Here is a 20,131-nt window from a genome sequence, read left to right on the forward strand (position 1 = left end):
GGAGCTGCAGGAGGAGATGCAGATGCTGCAGGAGATGGTGCAGATGGAGATGAGGGTCCTTCTACTCAGGGTCCCTCTGTTAAGAAAGATCCTTCTGATGAGGAAGAGAGGGTTAGCCTTAAAACTCTGGTAGACCTCTTGAGACCCCACATGGATGATGGAGATGTAGGTCAGGATGTAGACCCTAGTAGATTAGCAACTGCTGGCAGAGCCTCTGAACTCAAGGAAATTCAACGGAGGATTACAACAGGATTATGGGGACAGCGACCTCAGGATGATGATGATGATGATGATGATGAGGATGACATACAGTCAGCTAATGCACCCAGACAGGAAATTAGACATGTGAGGAAGGATTACATCAGAGGAGATAATGAGCCAGTCCTGTCTTGGCTAGCCAGGTGTTTTGATATGGGAGCCCCAGCATTGGTGGTAGGTGACAAGTCGGCCTCTCAGTTGGGGATGCTCTCAAAGGATACAGGCATAGACAGGCACCTAGGCAAGTGCATTGGTAAAGTTTCTCTGTGGGCAGGCCTCCTACTGGCAGTCTCGCTGAGGTACCCCAGCAGAGATGATTTACCATGGAACCCTAAGCCTTGGACCACAATAGCTGAGGGAATCAAGCGTCTGAGAGAGTTTGCTGTGAGAGAAGTAATGTATGGAGATCATAAGACTCTGAATCCTGATGAAATTCCTGTTGGAACAGGCCTTGCCAAAAAGCTTATTAAGCTTGCTCCTCCTAATTATGCTACTATTCTGGCAAGCAGGATTGTGGCAAGAAATTATGGTGGAGCACCTCCTACTGTTGGCCAGTTCACTGACCAAATGAGGCAGTTGGAGGATAGTCTTGCACGTACTTCTTTGGTTTCAGCCATTGAAACTCTGTCTGGAAAGATGGAGAATTGCATGAAAGAGCTGAAGGAGGAACTTAAAACCTCCATATCCAACTTGATGAAGGGGGATGATTCTAATTCCTCTTCCTCCAGATGGATACAAGTTTCAGCTGTCAGAAACAGACGTGCTCCAAGAAGGCCATTCCAGAATAGGTCAAACCAAAACAGACAGCAGAGGCAATCACGTGGCAGTATCTGGATAACTCTGCGTGATCAGTTTGGTGAGAACATGAACAGATGGGATGGTCAACCAACTTCTGATCTTTTCAAGAGGTTACGGGAGCTGCAGAGAGGCAGATCCCGAGGTAGGAATACCAGGAGGGTAGCTGTCGCTTCCTCAGTTTCCCAGAACAACTCTGATAGCTCCAACAGTGATCCTAATTCTGGTGCTGGACATTGTGCCAGCTGTACATGTGGAGGTAATCCCCACCATTAGGGGTGCCCTGCCTTCCGCCAGGGGGAGGTAAGGGATAATGGAGATAACAGAATCTATTGGGATGTGTACATCCAGTGGCCTGGCACTTCAAAATTTCAGAAGTACAGGGCCTTGGTTGACACAGGAGCTCAGTGCACCATAATACCATCAAATTATCAAGGGGGAGAATCTATAACTATTCAGGGAGTCACTGGTGGATCTCAAGAGTTGTTTAAGATAGAGGTTGATATAAGTTTAACTGGGAAGCAGTGGAAGAAACATACTATTGTAACAGGTCCTAATGCACCTTGTATTTTGGGAATTGACTTTCTGAGAGAAGGGTGTTTTAAAGACCCTAAGGGTTACAAATGGGCTTTTGGAATAGCAACTGTAGAAATTGATGGAGGAAAATTGAAGTTGTCCATTAGACCTGAGCTTTCAGATGAATCTGCAGTTGTGGGACAACATGAGATAGAGGATGTAAAGCTGCCGGTTGCTTCTCAAACTGTGCATCACAGACAATACAGAACCAACCGTGACTCTTTGGTGCCCATTCAAAACTTGATTCGTCAGTTGGAGAGTCAGAAGGTCATCAGCAAAACTCATTCACCTTTCAACAGTCCAATCTGGCCTGTGAGAAAGCAGAATGGAGAGTGGCGTCTGACAGTTGATTTCCGTGCCTTGAATGAAGTAACTCCACCCATGAGTGCAGCTGTGCCAGACATGATGGAACTCCAATATGAGCTGGAATCCAAGCAGGACAAATGGTATGCTACCATAGACATTGCTAATGCTTTCTTCTCTATCCCCATAGCAGAGGAATGCAGGCCTCAGTTTGCTTTCACCTGGAGAGGCATTCAGTACACATTCAATCGTTTGCCCCAGGGGTGGATTCACAGTTCAACCATCTGCCATGCAGTGATCCATGATGCTTTGGAGAAAGGTGGAGCTCCAGAACACATTCAGTTCATCGATGACATCATCGTCTGGGGTGAGACTGCTGAAGAAGTCTTCGAGAAAGGTAACAAAATCCTTGACATTCTCTTGCAAGCTGGTTTCGCTATCAAGCGAGACAAGGTGAAAGGACCTGCCAGAGAAATCCAGTTTCTGGGAGTGCGGTGGCAAGATGGTCGCCGTCACATCCCAATGGATGTGATAAACAGAGTCTCCACCATGGCAAATCCCATCAACAAGAAAGAAACTCTGCGTTTCTTAGGCATAGTGGGATTTCGGAGATTGCACATTCCTGGATACAGTCAGATTGTGAAACCTCTCTATGATGTGACTCGAAAGAGAAACAGTTTCCAATGGGGTCCTGAGCAACAAGCAGCCTTTGACCAGATCAAGCGAGAGGTAGTCCAAGCGATGGGTCTGGGACCTGTCCGAACTGGTCCAGGACATTAAGAATATTCTGTACACGGCCGCGAGTGACAATGGTCCAACCTGGTGCTTATGGCAAAAAGCTCCAGGGGAGACACGAGGACGTCCTCTTGGTTTCTGGGGTCGTGGCTACAAAGGCTCAGAGGCAAACTACACTCCAACAGAGAAAGAGATTTTAGCTGCTTATGAAGGAGTGAAAGCTGCTTCTGAAGTGATCGGAACTGAGTCACAACTTCTTCTAGCTCCTAGATTGCCAGTTCTGAATTGGATGTTCAAAGGCAAAGGTTCTTCACCACATCATGCAACAGATGCTACCTGGTCTAAGTGGATGGCTCTGATAACACAGAGAGCTCGAATGGGAAATCTCGAAAGGCCTGGTTTGGTGGAGGTGATCACAAACTGGCCAGAAGGCACAAGCTGTGCTAAACCTCCAGAGGAGAGAGTAACTCGTGCAGAGGAAGCTCCTCCTTACAGTGATCTGTCTGATGATGAAAAGAGATATGCTTTGTTCACAGACGGTTCCTGTCGTCTTGTTGGGAACAAGCGGAGATGGAAATCTGCAGTGTGGAGCCCAACGCGCAGAGTTGCAGAAGCGAGAGATGGAGAAGGAGAATCCAGTCAATTTGCAGAGGTAAAAGCTGTCCAGCTAGCTCTTAACATAGCTGAACATGAGAGATGGCCAAAGCTTTATCTCTACACCGACTCATGGATGGTAGCCAATGCCTTGTGGGGTTGGCTGAAAGACTGGAAAAAGAATGGCTGGCAGAGGAAAGGAAAGCCAATCTGGGCTGCAGATCTATGGCAAGACATTGCTGCTTGCATTGAGAGAATCCCAGTGAAAGTGAGACACATCGATGCTCACATTCCTAAGAGCAAAGCTACAGAGGAACAACAACACAACCATCAGGCAGATCTAGCTGCAAGAGTTTCCCAGGTGGACACAAACTCTGATCCTGATCCTGATCTTGACTGGAAACACCGAGGTGAGCTGTTCTTAGCCCGGTGGGCCCATGACTCGTCAGGACATCAAGGCAGAGATGCAACCTACCGATGGGCTCGTGACAGATCCATTGACATTTCCATGGATGCTATCACACAAGTCATCCATGACTGTGACATTTGTGCTGCTATTAAGCAGGCAAAGCGGATCAAGCCCTTGTGGTACGGTGACCGATGGTCCAAGTACAAGTATGGTGAAGCCTGGCAGATTGACTACATCACTCTACCTCGTTCTCGATCTGGTAAGCAGTATGTGCTGACTATGGTAGAGGCAAGCACTGGATGGCTGGAAACTTATCCAGTTCCTCATGCAACTGCACGTAACACCATTCTTGGTCTGGAGAGACAAATCCTGTGGAGACACGGAACTCCAGAGAGGATTGAGTCGGACAATGGAACTCACTTCAAGAACAATCTTGTAAAAAACTGGGCCAAAGAGCACGGCATCGAGTGGATATTCCACATTCCCTACTATGCACCAGCTGCAGGGAAGATCGAATGCTACAAGGGTTTGCTGAAAACCACTCTCAAAGCCATGGGGGGTGGATCTTTGAAAAACTGGGAGAAGCATTTAGCACAAGCAACCTGGTTGGTGAATAGTAGAGGTTCAGTGAATCGAGCTGGACCTGCCCAGTCAGATTTGTTGCGAAAGGAAGAAGGTGATAGAGTTCCTGTTATCAGAGAAAAGAATCTGTTAGGCAAAACTGTTTGGGTATTTTCTCCTTCAGGAGAGGCCAAACCTGTCCGAGGGGTGGTTTCTGCTGAAGGTCCTGGTCACACCTATTGGGTGATGCAAGAAAATGGTGAATTTCAGTGCATTCCACAAAGAAATCTAACTTTGGCTGAGAGAGGTTAAATTCAGAGTGTTGCGCAGATACAGCATCGCGCCCAAGAGGAGAGTCCATGAGATCTACGGTGCACGAACCCTGAGAGCCCTGAGTCACCTGAGAGTCCCTGTTCCTTTCTTCGCTCCATCTGCGAGGAAACAAACTGTTTGCTGTTTTTCCTGTGATTTGACTCTTTTCAATCATCTACATCTGAGATAGCCGGAATGGACTATGGTCTTTATTCACCTATTGTTGTAGATATTATTTTAGATTAGATAAATGATAGTAGCAGCCAATGGAATTGTTTAGAAGGGGTGGACTGTGGTGGTTTGAAACTGTCTTTTTAATTTTTCCTTGCAAAGTTCAAAACAGAGAAAGTGAAAGAATGTAAATAAGTCACTATTGGGTGTAAGAAAGCAAAATAACGATTGTTCTAAACACTTCCATTGGATAGATAGAAATGTTTAAGAACTATTACCCAAAACAAAGTAGGCATTCTGCACATTCTGCGTTCGGCAGTGGGGGCAGTTGCTGGGCTGTCTGGCTGCTGTTTCTTCTTCTCTTCTGGCTGAAGATAACACACTGACCTTGGCAGCTAAGTTAACAACTTTCTGCTTAACTAACTCTGCTTCTCTGTCCAGGGGGGTCTGGGGGGGAAGCTCTTGGGAGAGAGAGAGGCCCCTTTGGGAGGGTCCCCTTGGGGGGAAGCAAAGGGAGATCGGTTGTGCTTTTCTGTTGATTGTATATATTTGTGAATGTTGTGAATTTTGTATATTTGTACATATTCTTTGCATTTCATTGTAGATTTTAGACTCTGCTTGTAAATACAGCTTTTCATTTGCTTCCAGACTGAGCTAGCCTGGTTATTGTTGGTGGGGGGGAATTTCAGCTCACACCGACACAACTGCATTTTGCAATCTAGACCATATTTGTTTAACAGTAGGACTGGAACTGTTTACAGCATAATTTAATTTGCACAGTACAGCCTACGATACTTGGTTCAGAATGATAAGGATGCTGTCATAATAGAAATAATTCACAAAATTAGGCCTGAACACATGTGCTCAGTTAATGCAGCCAAACAATTTATATCAATCAATCAGTATTTTAATTAAATTTAAGAGGAAATTCAAAACAATCCTAACACTGTACACAAATTAAAAATCATTGTAAACAGGGCATTCAAGTATATCAATTCATTATACAGATGGAATGTTTTAGCAGCAATATATCAAAATCTTTTGGACCTAATAACTTTCACTAAGTTTCATAAAATATTTTTTCAGTCATTTCACAATATTTTAAATTTAATTAATCACAGTAACAAGCTTGTCCAAAAAGACACCAAGACTAAGTTATTTAAGGGGGAAAAAACCTGGAGGACTCAAACCATTCAGTAATCTCTCAATTTATTCTTTCTTAGCATATTAGATTAAAATAGCTCCAAATGATCCAACTGGCAAGTGATTCATTAATAAATGCAGACTAATCAGTCAAAAGGATAGTGATTTTCTCTGAAGAGTCATTTAATTTTTTTTCTTGCATTGAAATTCTTTTCTAACAAGGCTATGAAGTAAACAAATAATATCTTCTATCACTTTGTCTAGATTTTGGGTTTTAAAAATAATAATATAAAAACAACACTGAAACAAACCTTCACTTCATAATATTCTTACCTGATCTAATGACATGATGTCATGTAAGAAGCTTACCCCTGACTTTTTTGACATTGTCTCATATTACAAAATCATCAAAGCACTTTTGTGCAGTTTGTAGTAGATGGTCACTTTAAACAGCATCTGTAGAAATTAATTTATTTTTTGGTACATAATAATTTTCACTCATACCTTCTGCCTTAGAGTGATCTCTGGTCCTGTTTTGTGTAGCACTTCCACTTTTCAATATCCCCTAGGATTTATTGCACTGAGATGAGCAATGGCTAAAAGATGGTCAGTGTTATAGTTTACAGATGGTGCCTGTAGTTTCTAGAATGTAACTTCTTAAGCATTATTTTTCTATTTCTCCTTATTTGCGTTCTTTGATAATCTCTTTTTTAGCTCTCCATGTACAAAAGAGTTGATTAAAAAGCCTGAAAATCACGAATAATTATTTGTCTGCTCTGCAAAACTTCAGGATTTTGAATAATGGTTCTTGTTTGTTTGTGGTTTTGTTCTTGTTGTGTTTGTGTTTGGTTTGTCTGTGTTTTGTGTGTGTGCTTTGGGTTGCTTTGGTTTTTTTGTTGCTGCTTTATATTTTGTGTTTTAAGTTGGTGTTTTCATTGTTAGAATTTTTTTGTTTTGTTTTGTTCTGCTTTGCTTTGGTTTGGTTTGGTTTTCAGTGAAATAAATCAGAATTGTAAAGCTCTTCTAGTATAAAGCCAGTATAAAAGCCTAACTGGTAGGGTACTTAGGGGTACAACAGACCCAGACTGGATTTTCTTCTCTGCCATTGTATGACAATAAAATAATTTTCTTTTCACCAGGCTAGAAATTAACTCTCTGCCTTTTCCAGTCAGTTTTATTGTATACAAGACTGAATTACTCCAGCAGGCTCCAGTAGGAAAGCAATTCATGCTGGCATAACTCACAGGTAGCTGATGGAACTCCAAACAAGAGATGATACACCAGTCACAAGTTCACTATTCTGAGGTTACAACCTCTTCTATATTCTACTCCATTTTTCTATGAGTAACTACCTGCAGAAACTGTAGAACCAATAATTTTTATGAAGACTGTGACTTACCCTACACACTGGGAAAGCTGCATTTACCTTCGTTTTGCCAGGCAATGGACCTGATGGTATGTTAGTCTTAGTGTTCTGTATGACCAATCACATCAGCAAAATTATCTCAGACCTCTGGTTGTATTTTATGAACCTAGAAACCAGCCTCTGACATAGTGTGTTAAGAAAAAAAGTTTTTGCAAATTAGTTTGAAAGAGAAGTGCAGTGTTCATTTATCATTATTCAAAACGTGCCAAAGAAACTGTTTGAGCTGCATATAAATGAAGACAAAATTGACACTTTCACTGTAAGGAATGTGTCCCAATAGAATATATTGTGGGACAAACTCAGGATCAGTATTTTTCTCAGTGGAGGTATGTGAGGAACGAGAATCAGCTTCAGCTTTTCACAAGACTCCCCCAGTTTTTCTTGTATTCTGTCTTTACAGTACTGAAAGCCCCAGGTGAAACAACAGCCCTGTTTCATGCCTCAGGCAACTTATCTTCCTGATGCAGAGGGAACTTGAATCTCTCACATTTACACCTGAAATCCTCACGTTGACAATGCACACACATGTTCTAAAAGCATTTGATCGCACCTTGATGGCTATGGCTTCAGGTCTGTCTGCTTATTTATAGATGTGGCTTTCAACCGGTAAGAATTAGGCACCTGGACAATGGGAATTGCATGGACTGCGTCTTGGAGCCCCTTGGCATGGTGAGTGTAACAGTGGCAAAGGTTTATTCTGATGGGAATTCCCATCAGAGTCTGGAAACAAAATATCTTCCCGGGGCTTTCCTAATAATGCAACATAATAGTCAGTAGTCAGACCTGCAATAAGCTGCAACAGCAAAGACTGGCAAGGATTTTAATTTTTTTTTCCCCTCCGTGTTTTAAATGAATTTCAATCAGATTCAGAATTAGAATGAATGTTTGAAAAAATTTCTGAGAATAAAAGGGTGGAGGTTTTGAGAAATTTCAGTTCAGGCTTCTGAAAAAACTAATCTTGAGATTTTGATGCCGATATATGTCATGCTGATATGTGATAGACTGCTATATTTTTGAACATGGATGGCAGCTTCTAGGCTGATTCAAGCATATATTTCTTATTTTTTGTATCAAAATACCTTCTGTTTGAATAATAATGATATAGTCAGTCATAAGACAGAAAAAGAGAGAGAGAAAAGATAAGAGGGAAAACCAGGCGTTCCTTGCAAAAGCGGAGCACACAGCGTGATAGTAGACACCTGTTTCAAAAATATTTAATTATGGCACAATTTGGGACTGTCTGATGTAAACACTAATTACAACCACTGGTGATGGAGGCCTGAATCCAGTCCAGTGAAAAAACCTAGTTTGCTTAACATATGTTCTTCATAGGAGATAGGGAATGACATCTAACAGCACATGAGCCTGGACACCTGAATTCCTTTTCATATGCCTGTGAGGGCAAGCTCTTGTTCCCTCAAAATGCTATTACTGTACCAGTGTAGCACTTGGGAGGGAGAAAAAAAATTCTCTTAAATAGCATGTGATTCTTAGGTGGATATGTGAGCATCTTTGTCTAAGCAGATTAAAATAAAACAAAATTATAGCGATTTATACAAGAAACACCTGAGGGTGTGTTGGCTCATTACAGCAAAGGATCCTCACTCCTGAATGAATGTTGTCCTGGTTCTGCAAGCACACAGTGGTTCTTAAAAGGTTCTTAAAAGGACAAGATAATATATTAAGAGCCAAATTAGTAGTTCACTTGTTTTGTCAGTCACAGTTTATGTTTAATTATCCAGGAAATAGTGTATTGTGTAGTAAATCCAGGTAGAATAAAGCATCACTGCCAAATAGGGCTATAAAGCTTTGATCTCATTGAGATTCATGAGTTGCTGTGGATAGACATCTATGATAAGGTGCAGAAATCAATCTACATCTTTTTTCTTTAGTATTGTGCTGTTCACATCTATGTGGAGGAATTATGTGCAGTGCCACAAACATGCACTGTATCTTGAATATGGCTAACATTATCTGACTCTCTTGGTGAAGATTCTTTCCTGTTGAATGTTCATGTCTACCTGCCTGGGTAATGCATTGAAAGTACAGATCCATCCTTTTTCTGAGTTCATAGAATGGTCATGGGCAGAATATGAATAGTTGCCTTCAGCAGTCCTAACCCATTTAGAAAAGGATAATCTGGTTTGTATTTTTTCACAAGAGTACTTTTGGCTTGTGATGGGTACCTAGCAGCTTTTTTTTTTTTTTTTTTTTTTTTTTTTGAGAGTGACCTAGAAGAAACCTAAGGAGTTGTACATCGTCATAGGGAGAATGACCAACCAACAGTTAGGAAAAAACAAATTAAAACCCCCCAAAACCAATCAAACAAAAAAATCCAAGCAAGCAACACTTTTACCTGCCTAATTTCTTTCTTCTGCCTGTCACTGCAAAAATAGCGGGTATCTATATAACTAAGCCTCTAATCTCCAAGCAAAGAACCTCATTTTGTGTGTTTTCTGACTTCACTTTTCTTTCATAAGTTCCCATCTCACTGCCTGAACAGTTCTCCTGTGTCCAAGTCACAGCTTGACCTATAGAAGGATGCCAAGTTCCTCTTGATTATTCTGTAAAATCTTACAGGCTGGAACAACACAGAATTTGCTGCTGAAGCAACTGAAGGACTTTGAAAGTGGTTGGGGATGTCCAAAGGAAGAAGCTGAGGGCAGGAACAACAGGCACAACTATAACCAACATTGGGTGAATTGGAGAGGAACAGAGCGAAGATTTAGGAGAAACACAAAGTGCAGAGAGAAAAATACTGGCAGGACTTTTAAAAACTTGCTTAGCAGATATGTGGGATAGACATATTAAGACATTAGGGTTGTTTTTAACACTTTGCTGGTCACCTAGAACAGTTTATTATCTGATGTAATGGAAAGCAAACATGTTTTTCTATAAGTAGGTAGAGGGAGATGCATATATTTTAAAGGTTGATGTAGGTAAGCTTGGAAAATGGCACAGGTGTGATATGAGCCATTTAAAGACATGGTCCAGAAGAGATGAACACCTACAATGATGAAATTACTGTGTGAAATTCATGGCTAGATATTAGAAAGTTAAAAGGAGAGGCTGAGGGAGTTGGGGTTGTTTACACTGAAGAAGAGGAAGCTCAAGAGAGACCTTATTGCTGTCTACAACTACCTGAAGGGTGGTTATAGCCAGGTGGGGGTTGGTCTCTTCTCCCAGGCAATCAGCAACAGAGCAAGAGGACACAGTCTCAGGCTGTGCAGGGGGAAGTTTAGGCTTGATCTTAGAAAGAAGTTCTTCACAGAAAAAGTGACTGCCCATTGGAATGGGCTGGCCAGGGAGGTGGTGGGATCAGTGTCCCTGGAGGTGTTTAAGAAAAGACTGGATGGGGCACTTAGTGGCTCATCAGTGGTTTAGTTGATTAGTTAGAGTTGCGTGATCGGTTGGTCTTGATGATCTTGGAGGTCTCTTCCAACTTTGTTGATTCTGTGTGTAATTCTGTGTTTAAGAGTGATTTTGGAAATTTTATTCCCCAGGCCAAGGCAGCATGGCTGAAAGGCTTTGGTGTGTAGCCCAGGTTAGAAATATAGTACCAGCTCTAGTTGTAGAATACACAGTCCATATCTTACCAACAGAGATAGTTGAGCATGAGGCAAGGATAAATTAGTCTTGTATTTCAAAAGGACTGTGCAGCATTTGTGCTAACAGTTCCTGGGAACTCAAGGTAAGATTTGCTCAATTTACTAATAGCCTTTCTACTTCCTGTGAAATTAACTGGTAAGATAACTGGAAGAAAAATGTCTAGATAACTCTCTACCCAGGTTGTGTGGCTTTGACAGCAGCTATGTAGTGTTCAGCATTCTTCTTTATGGAGTTGTTTCTGGTAATGTCTGTTTTGTTAGCCCTACTTTTAAATGAGGGTAGAATCTGTTTTAGTGAGTACTACAGTATCGCAATAACCTACATGAAATGGTTTTCCTTTCACTAGGTAATGAATAGTTTTCTCTTTCCTTCTAAATATTTCAGTACATGAAGAATCATTCCAACACATCACTGCTTACCTGAGTTTTCTTAATTGAAAAATAACCTATGCAAAAAAGTAATTTAGGACTTTTAACAGATACATTGCTTTATTTAGGCAAAACTAGTCATATTATCTGCCATTTTGCATCTAATGAAGAAGCTCTGAATAGAGCATTGGCATTATCTGTTTGACAATGATTAGATGCAATACTAGACTCTGCTATAAATTAGTGTCAAGAAGCAAAACACTAATGATAGGGGCCCCTCTATATTCTGGTGACTTAAATAGCATGTTTCTTTAAAGTTCAACACTGACTCACTCTCTTTTAAATATAACCCCTCTGGGCTTTTAAAATAATGCCTTATAGTTCTAGTGCATATTTCCTTTGAGTCTGAGTACTTCAGTATTCACTCAAATAACTATCCATCCAAACAAGCTTTGAGTATTGTACTGAATAATACCTTAAAACATATTACTTTATGCAACAAGATTTTTCTTTTTTAAATAAATGTTTGAATATTAAGTGAAATGTTTGATCATGCTCTACTGTAAGCAGAACAGAAGCTGAAAGTGGTTTTCTTTCTCTGAGAAGATATCAGACATAGGTGAAATGTTGAGTAGCATATTACATTTACACAGTGTATTTCAGGACCCTATTTTGTTTTCTTTCATACAACTAAGTAGACATTGATTAGAGAGAATTTCCCATGACTGATGAGATCAGTTTGCTCTTGGATTCCCAGACCCTTCAGGCACATATTGACTGAGCACTTCTAAGCTCACTGGCACCATTGCCATTTAACCAGATGAAGATTCAGACACCTGCATTAGGATTATCTTTGTTTCAGTTTTATGTGTTAATTCATACTCCTGACAGCATAAAAATTTTTCTGCAACTTTCAAATAAAATGTTCTGATTCTTTATACCTTAGCAAATTTATCAATATAACAGCGTTGTGTGGTCTTTTTCATTCCTACACACACCTATTGAACTCTCTCAGTGCTGTTCAGGACTGAAGACATTTACAAGACAGTGCTATTTAAAAAGAAGTAATTGTCAAAGAAGATCTATTTAATTCTGCTATAACTCTCTACTGCAGATGTTATCTACACGTTGAGAGATAGAAACACATGGAAATTGATCTCTCAAAAAGAATTTACTAAGTCTTTCAGGATACTTTTCTGAATAAAATAAAGACTCTAGAACAAATAATGACAAGCAAATCCTTCTCAAGCCCAAGATCTTCCTGTCATCTGTAACTTTATCTTGCTGAGTAAAAATCTGTGTGATGCAAATGAATTCTGCAACAAAAGTGAAGAAATGTAATAATAATCTCAAAGAGGAAGACTGTCCTCCTGTTTAGGACATACTATGAAGAATGCCTTTTTTAGGTGGCTCGGAAGTAGTTATCAGGTCATTCAGGGTTACAAACAGAGGCTGTAGAAGAGGACATTTCAGGTAACCATCAATTAAGCTAATAAAGAATTTATCATTTTAAAATAGCATCCTACTCTGCACCTGGAAAGGAACTGGAAGGCACCATCATTAACTAATCATAGGTATAAAATATTTTGTAACAGACTGGCTATTTCTGTACCAATTCAAAGTCACTGAAAGAGAAACATGAGTAATAATCTGACAGAAAGAAATCATCATTTTGGCTTAATTCTTCCTGCAGGTGTTATAATAAAATCCTCCCTCAAGTTGAAGTTTTGTTTCACACAAACATGGAAGCATAAACTGCCCTCATACCATGCCAATTCCAGTTGTGAACAGTGGCATGTCTGGAAATACTCATATTATCCATCATAAAATCCACATATGTTTCAGTGAAGAGGAAAATCAAGCTACTTGTCACTTCCAGGATAGAGTCTCGTATAGCTGAGAAGTGACAAAACCATTTAACTGCACTTTCATAGAAGTAGAATTCTTTGTTTATGCTAGCACATAAATAACCCAAATCATCCCCATAGCATCCATATCAAAAGTAAAAAGGATCAAAAGATTAAAATGAAACACTGCATTTGCTGAACTTCAATACCCTCTGTCATATGAAGCAGGACAGTATTTCCACTCCTTTCTCTTTAGTATTCACTTACTGTGATTTTTATACACTGCACATACAAGTTATCCTCATGATCACTAAATTCAAATGACTCCTTTGGAAATAATAAAGAAATCCCTCACAAGGGAGTATCTGTTCAGCAGTAGGAAGGGTAGCAAGATAGGGTCCTGTGAGCATCTGAATTTGATGGAGTTAGGAAGATGAATATAGAAAAAGGTATCAAGACAGATAAGAGAAGACAGGTGAGGGCAAAGAGAAAGAAAGCAGGAAGAGATAATGCAAGATAGGAAAACCAAAGGAACAGGAGATAAAAGGTATAACAGAACAGTCATATGAAAAAATCCTCAGATGCCTGAGAGTGGTGGCTCACAATGCCACTTGTATTTGCTACTTTACCTTGATTATGTAGAAATAGCAGGAAACTTATGGCTTTACTGCCATGGCTAGAGGCAAAATACAGACATTATGCAAATCACTTAAGGGAAAGAGATTGTAAAGCAGTGCATTCAGGAAAATATGATGAATTACATTTCTTGTTCTGTTATTTTTTTCTCCTAAGATTTTTTTTTCTCTCTACAGTAAGCATACAGTTGACACAACCAGTACTACCAGCCTTGTAATTGTTTGCTCATCACTTTGTCCCCTGTTTTTGGACAACATTTTGTCTAAATTGAACCAGAAGCTGGTAAAGTTATGAGAGGACACACTCCTCTCCCAGTGGAGAGGCAAACAGAACGAATATATTTTCCATTGTCCTTCCACTATTAATTGCTCTCAGAAGACCACAATTGCTTCCCCACACTCCCATATTAGCAAACTTTACCTCAGGGTTTCCCCAGATGATCCCCTTCTTCTCCACAGGTTGACCAGGCTACTTGAGCGGCTTGCAGCTGACGATGACTTTCCATCCCCTACGTGCATGCGGACCACGGTTGATGTGGTGAATGCACTGCGCACATTCCTTTCAGGCTTAGCAAGGATGATATAGACCTTGGGCACAAACATACAGCCAAGGGCCACCGTGGCACTCAGACTCACTGAGAAACACATGGTAATTATCTTGTAGTTGCTTCCAAAATATATTGGCACAAAAGCCAGCCAAATGATGCAGGTGGTATACATTGTAAAGGCAATATACTTTGCTTCATTGAAATTAGCTGGAACATTTCTTGTCTTGAATGCATAAAAGGTGCAACTCAAAATTAACAATCCATTATACCCAAGGGGAGTTACAACACCCAGGTTGGTGGTGTTACAAATCAGGTAGACCTCTCGGATGCTTGGATAATCATGCATTATATCTGGTGGCTCCATTATGAAGAGGGCAACAATTATGCCTAATTGTATACATATCAAGATAAATGCAATGACCAGTTGGGCGCAGGCACTCATGAACCTAGGTTTCTTTGTACATATTTTCTTTTTGCTTCCAGCCAGGATTCTTGCAATGCGGTTGGTTTTAGTTACTAGAGCAGAGTAACTCATCGCTGGGGAGAGGCCGATGCCAATTCGTTGCAGGTAACAGTAAATCTGTTGAGGTTTTGCAATGAGACAGAAAGTGCACAGGTAACCCAAGCAGATGCCAGCTAGAATGATGTAGCAAAGTTCTCGGCTGGATGACTTGACCACTGGAGTGTCACGGTACATTATGAATATAACTGTAACAAACAAGGTGGCCAGCAGCCCCAGGCATGCAAAAACAACTGCTGCGATTGGTTCAGGATCTCCCCATCTGAGATACTGGACTGGAATGAGGTCACAACCTACAGGGTTAAAAAAAAAAAAGAATGTAAACTGAAGTACGGAGGAGTGAGATTCTTTAATAATACAGTTACAGGTCTTCTGATATTTCTATTCTTTCTGTGTTAAAGGAAGGTGCTATTATAATGAGTGTAGGTAAGATTACGGTAATATAATGACACAAAAAATACATTTCAGTGACATCTTATTTCAGTAATACACTTTGTCTGGAATATAACATGATGACTTAATAAATGGCCAGCCTGATTAAGTCACCTCTCACAACAGAATTTTCCTTTTAAAGTCTTTTAATTATGGCAACATTTTAACCATATTTGAGAATCAAATTTGAACACATTTGAGACTCAAATTGCGTTATCTCAATACAAAATGCTTCAGAGTTGTTGGCACACTGTACGCACTCACAGGACAAGATGTCAATTCTGCTAATTATGTTATGCCCTATGAAGGATATTGGTACTTGTTCATGATTATGGAGAGGAATCTTACAGATTATAAATGTCAAGAAAAAGTGAGTCCTTCTTTCTCAGCTATGCTACCTTTTTTTGAACAAAATTCTTTTAGGATCAGAGTTTCAAATAGTATGTCATTTGGGATGGTACACCATACTCACTTACTTATCTGTCATTCATTCCTTTGAGACATCTCAGGAATTAAAACCTCATTAAACTGAAATCATACTGAATTGAAGAAATTAGTGTCAAAGCTGTATCAGCAGTGCAAATTACCTAAACAAACTTGTTTTTCAGTCTATGCATAGGTTTTAATGAGTCATTCTATGTATGTATGTCATAGGAAGTCAATGGAACTTTTCGTTCTACAGTGGGCAGATCAACAGACAGGAGTAAAAGCTGGCAGAAAACCTGATACTGGCATCCCTTCTTCATCTCTCCTTTTCTTTTATACTATAAAATTTGAATAGTTATGCTGGGTTGACCTTGGCTTGATGTCAGGTACCCACCAAGTCACTCTATTGCTCCCCTCTTCAGCAGGACAGATGGGGAGAAAATAAGATGGAAAAACTAGTGGGTCAAAATAAAAGCAATTTAGCAAAGCCAAAGCAAAGGCCACCAGTGAAAGCAAAGAAATATAAAAGAATATCTTCTTCCCATCAGCAGGCAAAGTCCAGCCACTTCCTGGGAACCTGCACTTCAGTATGTGTAACAGTTGCACTGGAAGACAAACATAGTAGTAACAAAAGCCCTCCTTCTTCCTTCTTTTTCTTGGATTTTGCTGCTGAGCGCATCATATGGTCATATTTCTTTGGTCAGCTCTCCTGTCTATGTCCACTCCCAAGATCTTGGCCAGCCCTAGCCACTGGTGAAGGAGATATGTTAGAGAGACAGTCTCAATAATGCATGAGCATTGCTCAGCAGTAGCCAAAACACCAATGTTTTAACAACACCTTTCTATTTACCAATACAAAGAACAGGACAATGATGGGGAAAACTAACTCAGCCAGATCCAATACAAGTAAGATGGGAGGACCTTTATGCTCTGGACTGCAACTTCCTGATAATAGTAGACACACTTACACTTCCAGGCAGAGTAGAACATATGGAAAGAAATAATGTAGTGTAGGAAATGTAGCTAGAACCTTTTATTTCCCTTAAGCTTCTACTAAGCTTGACTAATCTTGATTGGAAAATCTTTATGACCTCAAAATTTAGGGTTGTTGTAATTGACTTGCTGTCTTCTGCTTTGGTTAGACAGAAGGGTGTCTGTCTGAGTTGAGGTGGGTCATGGCAAGACACCTGACCCCAAGGAGGTGCTCACATCTGTATTGTCAGCAGTGAGCATAATCTGCACTGTCTGTTAATTCCAATTAGGGAACCTGAGACCTCAATGACTTGATGAACAGGAGTGAATGTAGACATCAGGAGTATAATTTGGGAATTTCTACAGGCAAGATTTACTTTTTTGCCTTTTCTTTTAAGTGGACCTTAGTTTTTCCAAGTCTACCACTGATATTGTTAGCAGCAATCATATCCCCTGGGAGCAGGTCTCAATCTGTTAGAAGGTAGGAGGGCTCTGCAGAAGGACCTTGACAGGTTGGAGAGATGGGCAGAGTCTAACGGAATGAGCTTTAACATGTCTAAATGCCGGGTTCTACACTTTGGCCACAACAACCCCATGCAGCACTGCAGGCTGTGGGGTGGAGTGGCTGGAGAGCAGCCAAGCAGAAAGGAACCTGGGGTACTGGTTAACAGTAGGCTGAACATGAGCCAGCAGCGTGCCTAGGTGGCCAAGAAGGCCAATGGAATCCTCGCCTGGATCAGGAATAGTGTAGCCAGCAGGAGCAGGGAAGTCATTGTGCCCCTGTACACAGCACTGGTTAGAGTGCACCTTGAGTGCTGTGTCCAGTTCTGTGTCTCTCAATTCAAGAGGGATGTTGAGTTGCTCGAATGTGTCCAGCAAAGGGCAACAAAGCTGGTGAGGGGTCTGGAGCACAAGTCCCATGAGGAGAGGCTGAGGGAGCTGGGGTTGTTTAGCCTGGAGAAGAGGAGGCTCAGGGAAGACCTTACTGCTCTCTACAACTACCTGAAGGGAGGTTGTACCCAGGTAGGGATTGGTCTCTTCTCCCAGGCAACCAGCAACAGAACAAGAGGACACAGCCTCAAGCTGTGCAGGGGGAAGTTTAGACTTGTCCTTAGAAAGAAACTCTTCACAAAAAGAGTGATTGTCCATTGGAATGGGCTGTCCAGGGAGGTGGTGAGGGGCAACATCTCTAGAAGTGTTTAAAAGGAGACTGGATGAGGCACTTAGTGCCATGGTCTAGTTGATTATTTAGGGTTGGGTGATCAGTTGGACTTGATGATCTTGAAGGTCCCTTCCAACATGGCTGATTCTGTGATTCTGTGGTGTGGGGAGATATTAGGCTTAGTTCCTCTCTTTTTCCAGTATTTCTGCATTCTATAGCTCTACAAAACTACTATTCTGAAAAATATAATACCTAAAATAAGGTGGCATACTCAACCGTGTGTGTGGTAAAAGAACAAGACAGATATCTCTGTATTCTTGCAGAAAAATCAGATGGATCAGGGTCAACAAGTTTTTGACATAAGTGCATTTAAAGGATATACATTTGCAGTCACTCTAGTGTAACAGAGTTGTGTTCTTCAGTACTAAATGTAGATTAACTTGCCATTGATATTTTAACTGCTTTGATGTGCAAAGCTTTCTCTTACAATAGAATTATTGTCACATCTTAATGTAACAAAGATCTTCAAACTTTTTATGAAACACTCATAGCATTACTTGATGATACATATGTGACTCTTCTTGGTTTAATTGTGAGGTAGACACTCTATTTCATTCTGACTTCATCAAGATCAATGTAACACAGGAATCACATCATTAAAATCAACATTTTATACCAGTAAGAGTAAGTGGTACAAGAAGGTTGACAACCAGAATGCATGCTCTGATATGCACAGATATCCCCATGTAGATTCTTCATCAGGAAGTTTTATGTGTAGGTGATCTCTAAATATATTTCCAAGTTAAGCAGAATTTAACTAATCTTTTAGGGAAACAAATTGTTACCAGCTTCTACTACTACTTCATATTCTTTGACAGGAAATTTGAATAGAAAACATCTTAATCTGACAGCTGGCCTTTACATGCAGATAATAGTGTAGCAGCTGAATTCTGCTCAGTTTCTAATGTTGCAGCAGAGGTAAGTCATAACCAAGCATGTCTCATTAGTTTCAGGCTATTTCATGCCTTCTTTGCTTTATTACTCTTTGTACATTCTCAATGAAATACCTGAGAAAAGAACTGAAAACTTGTCCTGTCTTTTTCCCCATCACTGGCTATACTTTACAAGGAGAATGCTAAACTGTGAAATGATTTATTCTTCAATTAAGATTTAAGGACTGGTTAGTCTTCATAAAGCAATGATTGGTGAGGTATTTTTATAATAGATAGTAGCCAATAGTTTCTGACAATGGCACTTTGCAGAAAGGGACAAATAGTTCAAGTAGAAGAAATAAGAGAAAACAGCACTGTTCAGGTTAGGTTGATGGCCAGGATTATCCCAAGGCAAAAGCTGAAGAAGAGAACTCATTCCTATTCCCTAAGCATGTGTATTTTCGTGGTTCATTTGGATAAGAGCCTGCCCCACAGGCCACCTCTACAAAGTCTCATGTGCTAGCAGGCTCAGAAACTCCACATGGGACAGAGGTGACATCCTTGTCATGTGGTCCCTGCATTGTGATGAGACTGTCTTTAGCTTTTGAAAAGGCTTTTAGGAGCCAGTCCAAATTAGAGCAGGTGTAGAGTGGTTCTACTCCGTGCTCAAGAGTGCACAGGTTCTGGGACCAAAGCCCCAGTAATGGTGATGTAAAACTGCCCCTGTGTTCTTCTGGCTAGAAATGTAGCCAGTGTGAGCAAGGTAGTGGATATACATCTGAACGGAAATACAAGCAGATATAAAAAATCCCATTTCACACACTAGGGAAAACGTTTTCTGAAAGGGGCATCAAATATCAACAACAAATTACAGATAAGGATGTGTACAGATCTTCTGGGGAAGGAAAAAAAAGGATATTCTGGAAAAACCATCTGGCTACTTTAGGGATGGGCTAAATTATGCCACAAACAAGGAGAGGAGAAGCTCTTGAAGGACTGGCCAGTGCCAGAAGTGTATTAGTACTCTGAGCTCCTTCTGTAGATGTACACTTGTCAGTTATTTCTGATTTTTCATATTTCATTAAAATTAGTTCATCTGGGAGAAGAGTTCATAGGTATGAAGCACTGTATTATAGTCCATATTATTGAGGGATTTGATCTTGACACTCTTAATTTGTTATTACAGCCATGACATCTAAGAGACTTCACAACACCCTCAGCATCCATAAAGATATACTAGCTTACCACTGAATATCTCTTTCATGGTAGGTAATATAAAATATATAACTAAGCTAGTTCCAAAGGTAAACATGACAGACTAAGGCTTGTGAACAAAATGAACCCTGGAAAGTGAAGGGATTTCAGTGAAGTCTCTCAAGCCAGCATCATAGAAACAT

The 20,131-nt window shown here is 40.5% G+C and overlaps 1 protein-coding gene across 2 annotated transcripts in view; it reads right to left on the reverse strand.

Moving 5' to 3' along the window:
• Positions 1 to 20,131, reverse strand: part of GRM5 (glutamate metabotropic receptor 5) — a 271,646-nt gene that overhangs the window by 16,650 nt on the left and 234,865 nt on the right. For both annotated transcript variants that reach the window (XM_054399141.1, XM_054399133.1), the window contains exon 7: positions 14,164 to 15,103. In XM_054399141.1, coding sequence (XP_054255116.1) covers positions 14,164 to 15,103 — 940 coding nt within the window. The remainder of the gene's footprint in view (positions 1 to 14,163; positions 15,104 to 20,131) is intronic.

This window comes from Indicator indicator, chromosome 1 (genome assembly GCF_027791375.1).
Source record: "Indicator indicator isolate 239-I01 chromosome 1, UM_Iind_1.1, whole genome shotgun sequence".
Classification (NCBI taxonomy): Eukaryota; Metazoa; Chordata; class Aves; order Piciformes; family Indicatoridae; genus Indicator; species Indicator indicator.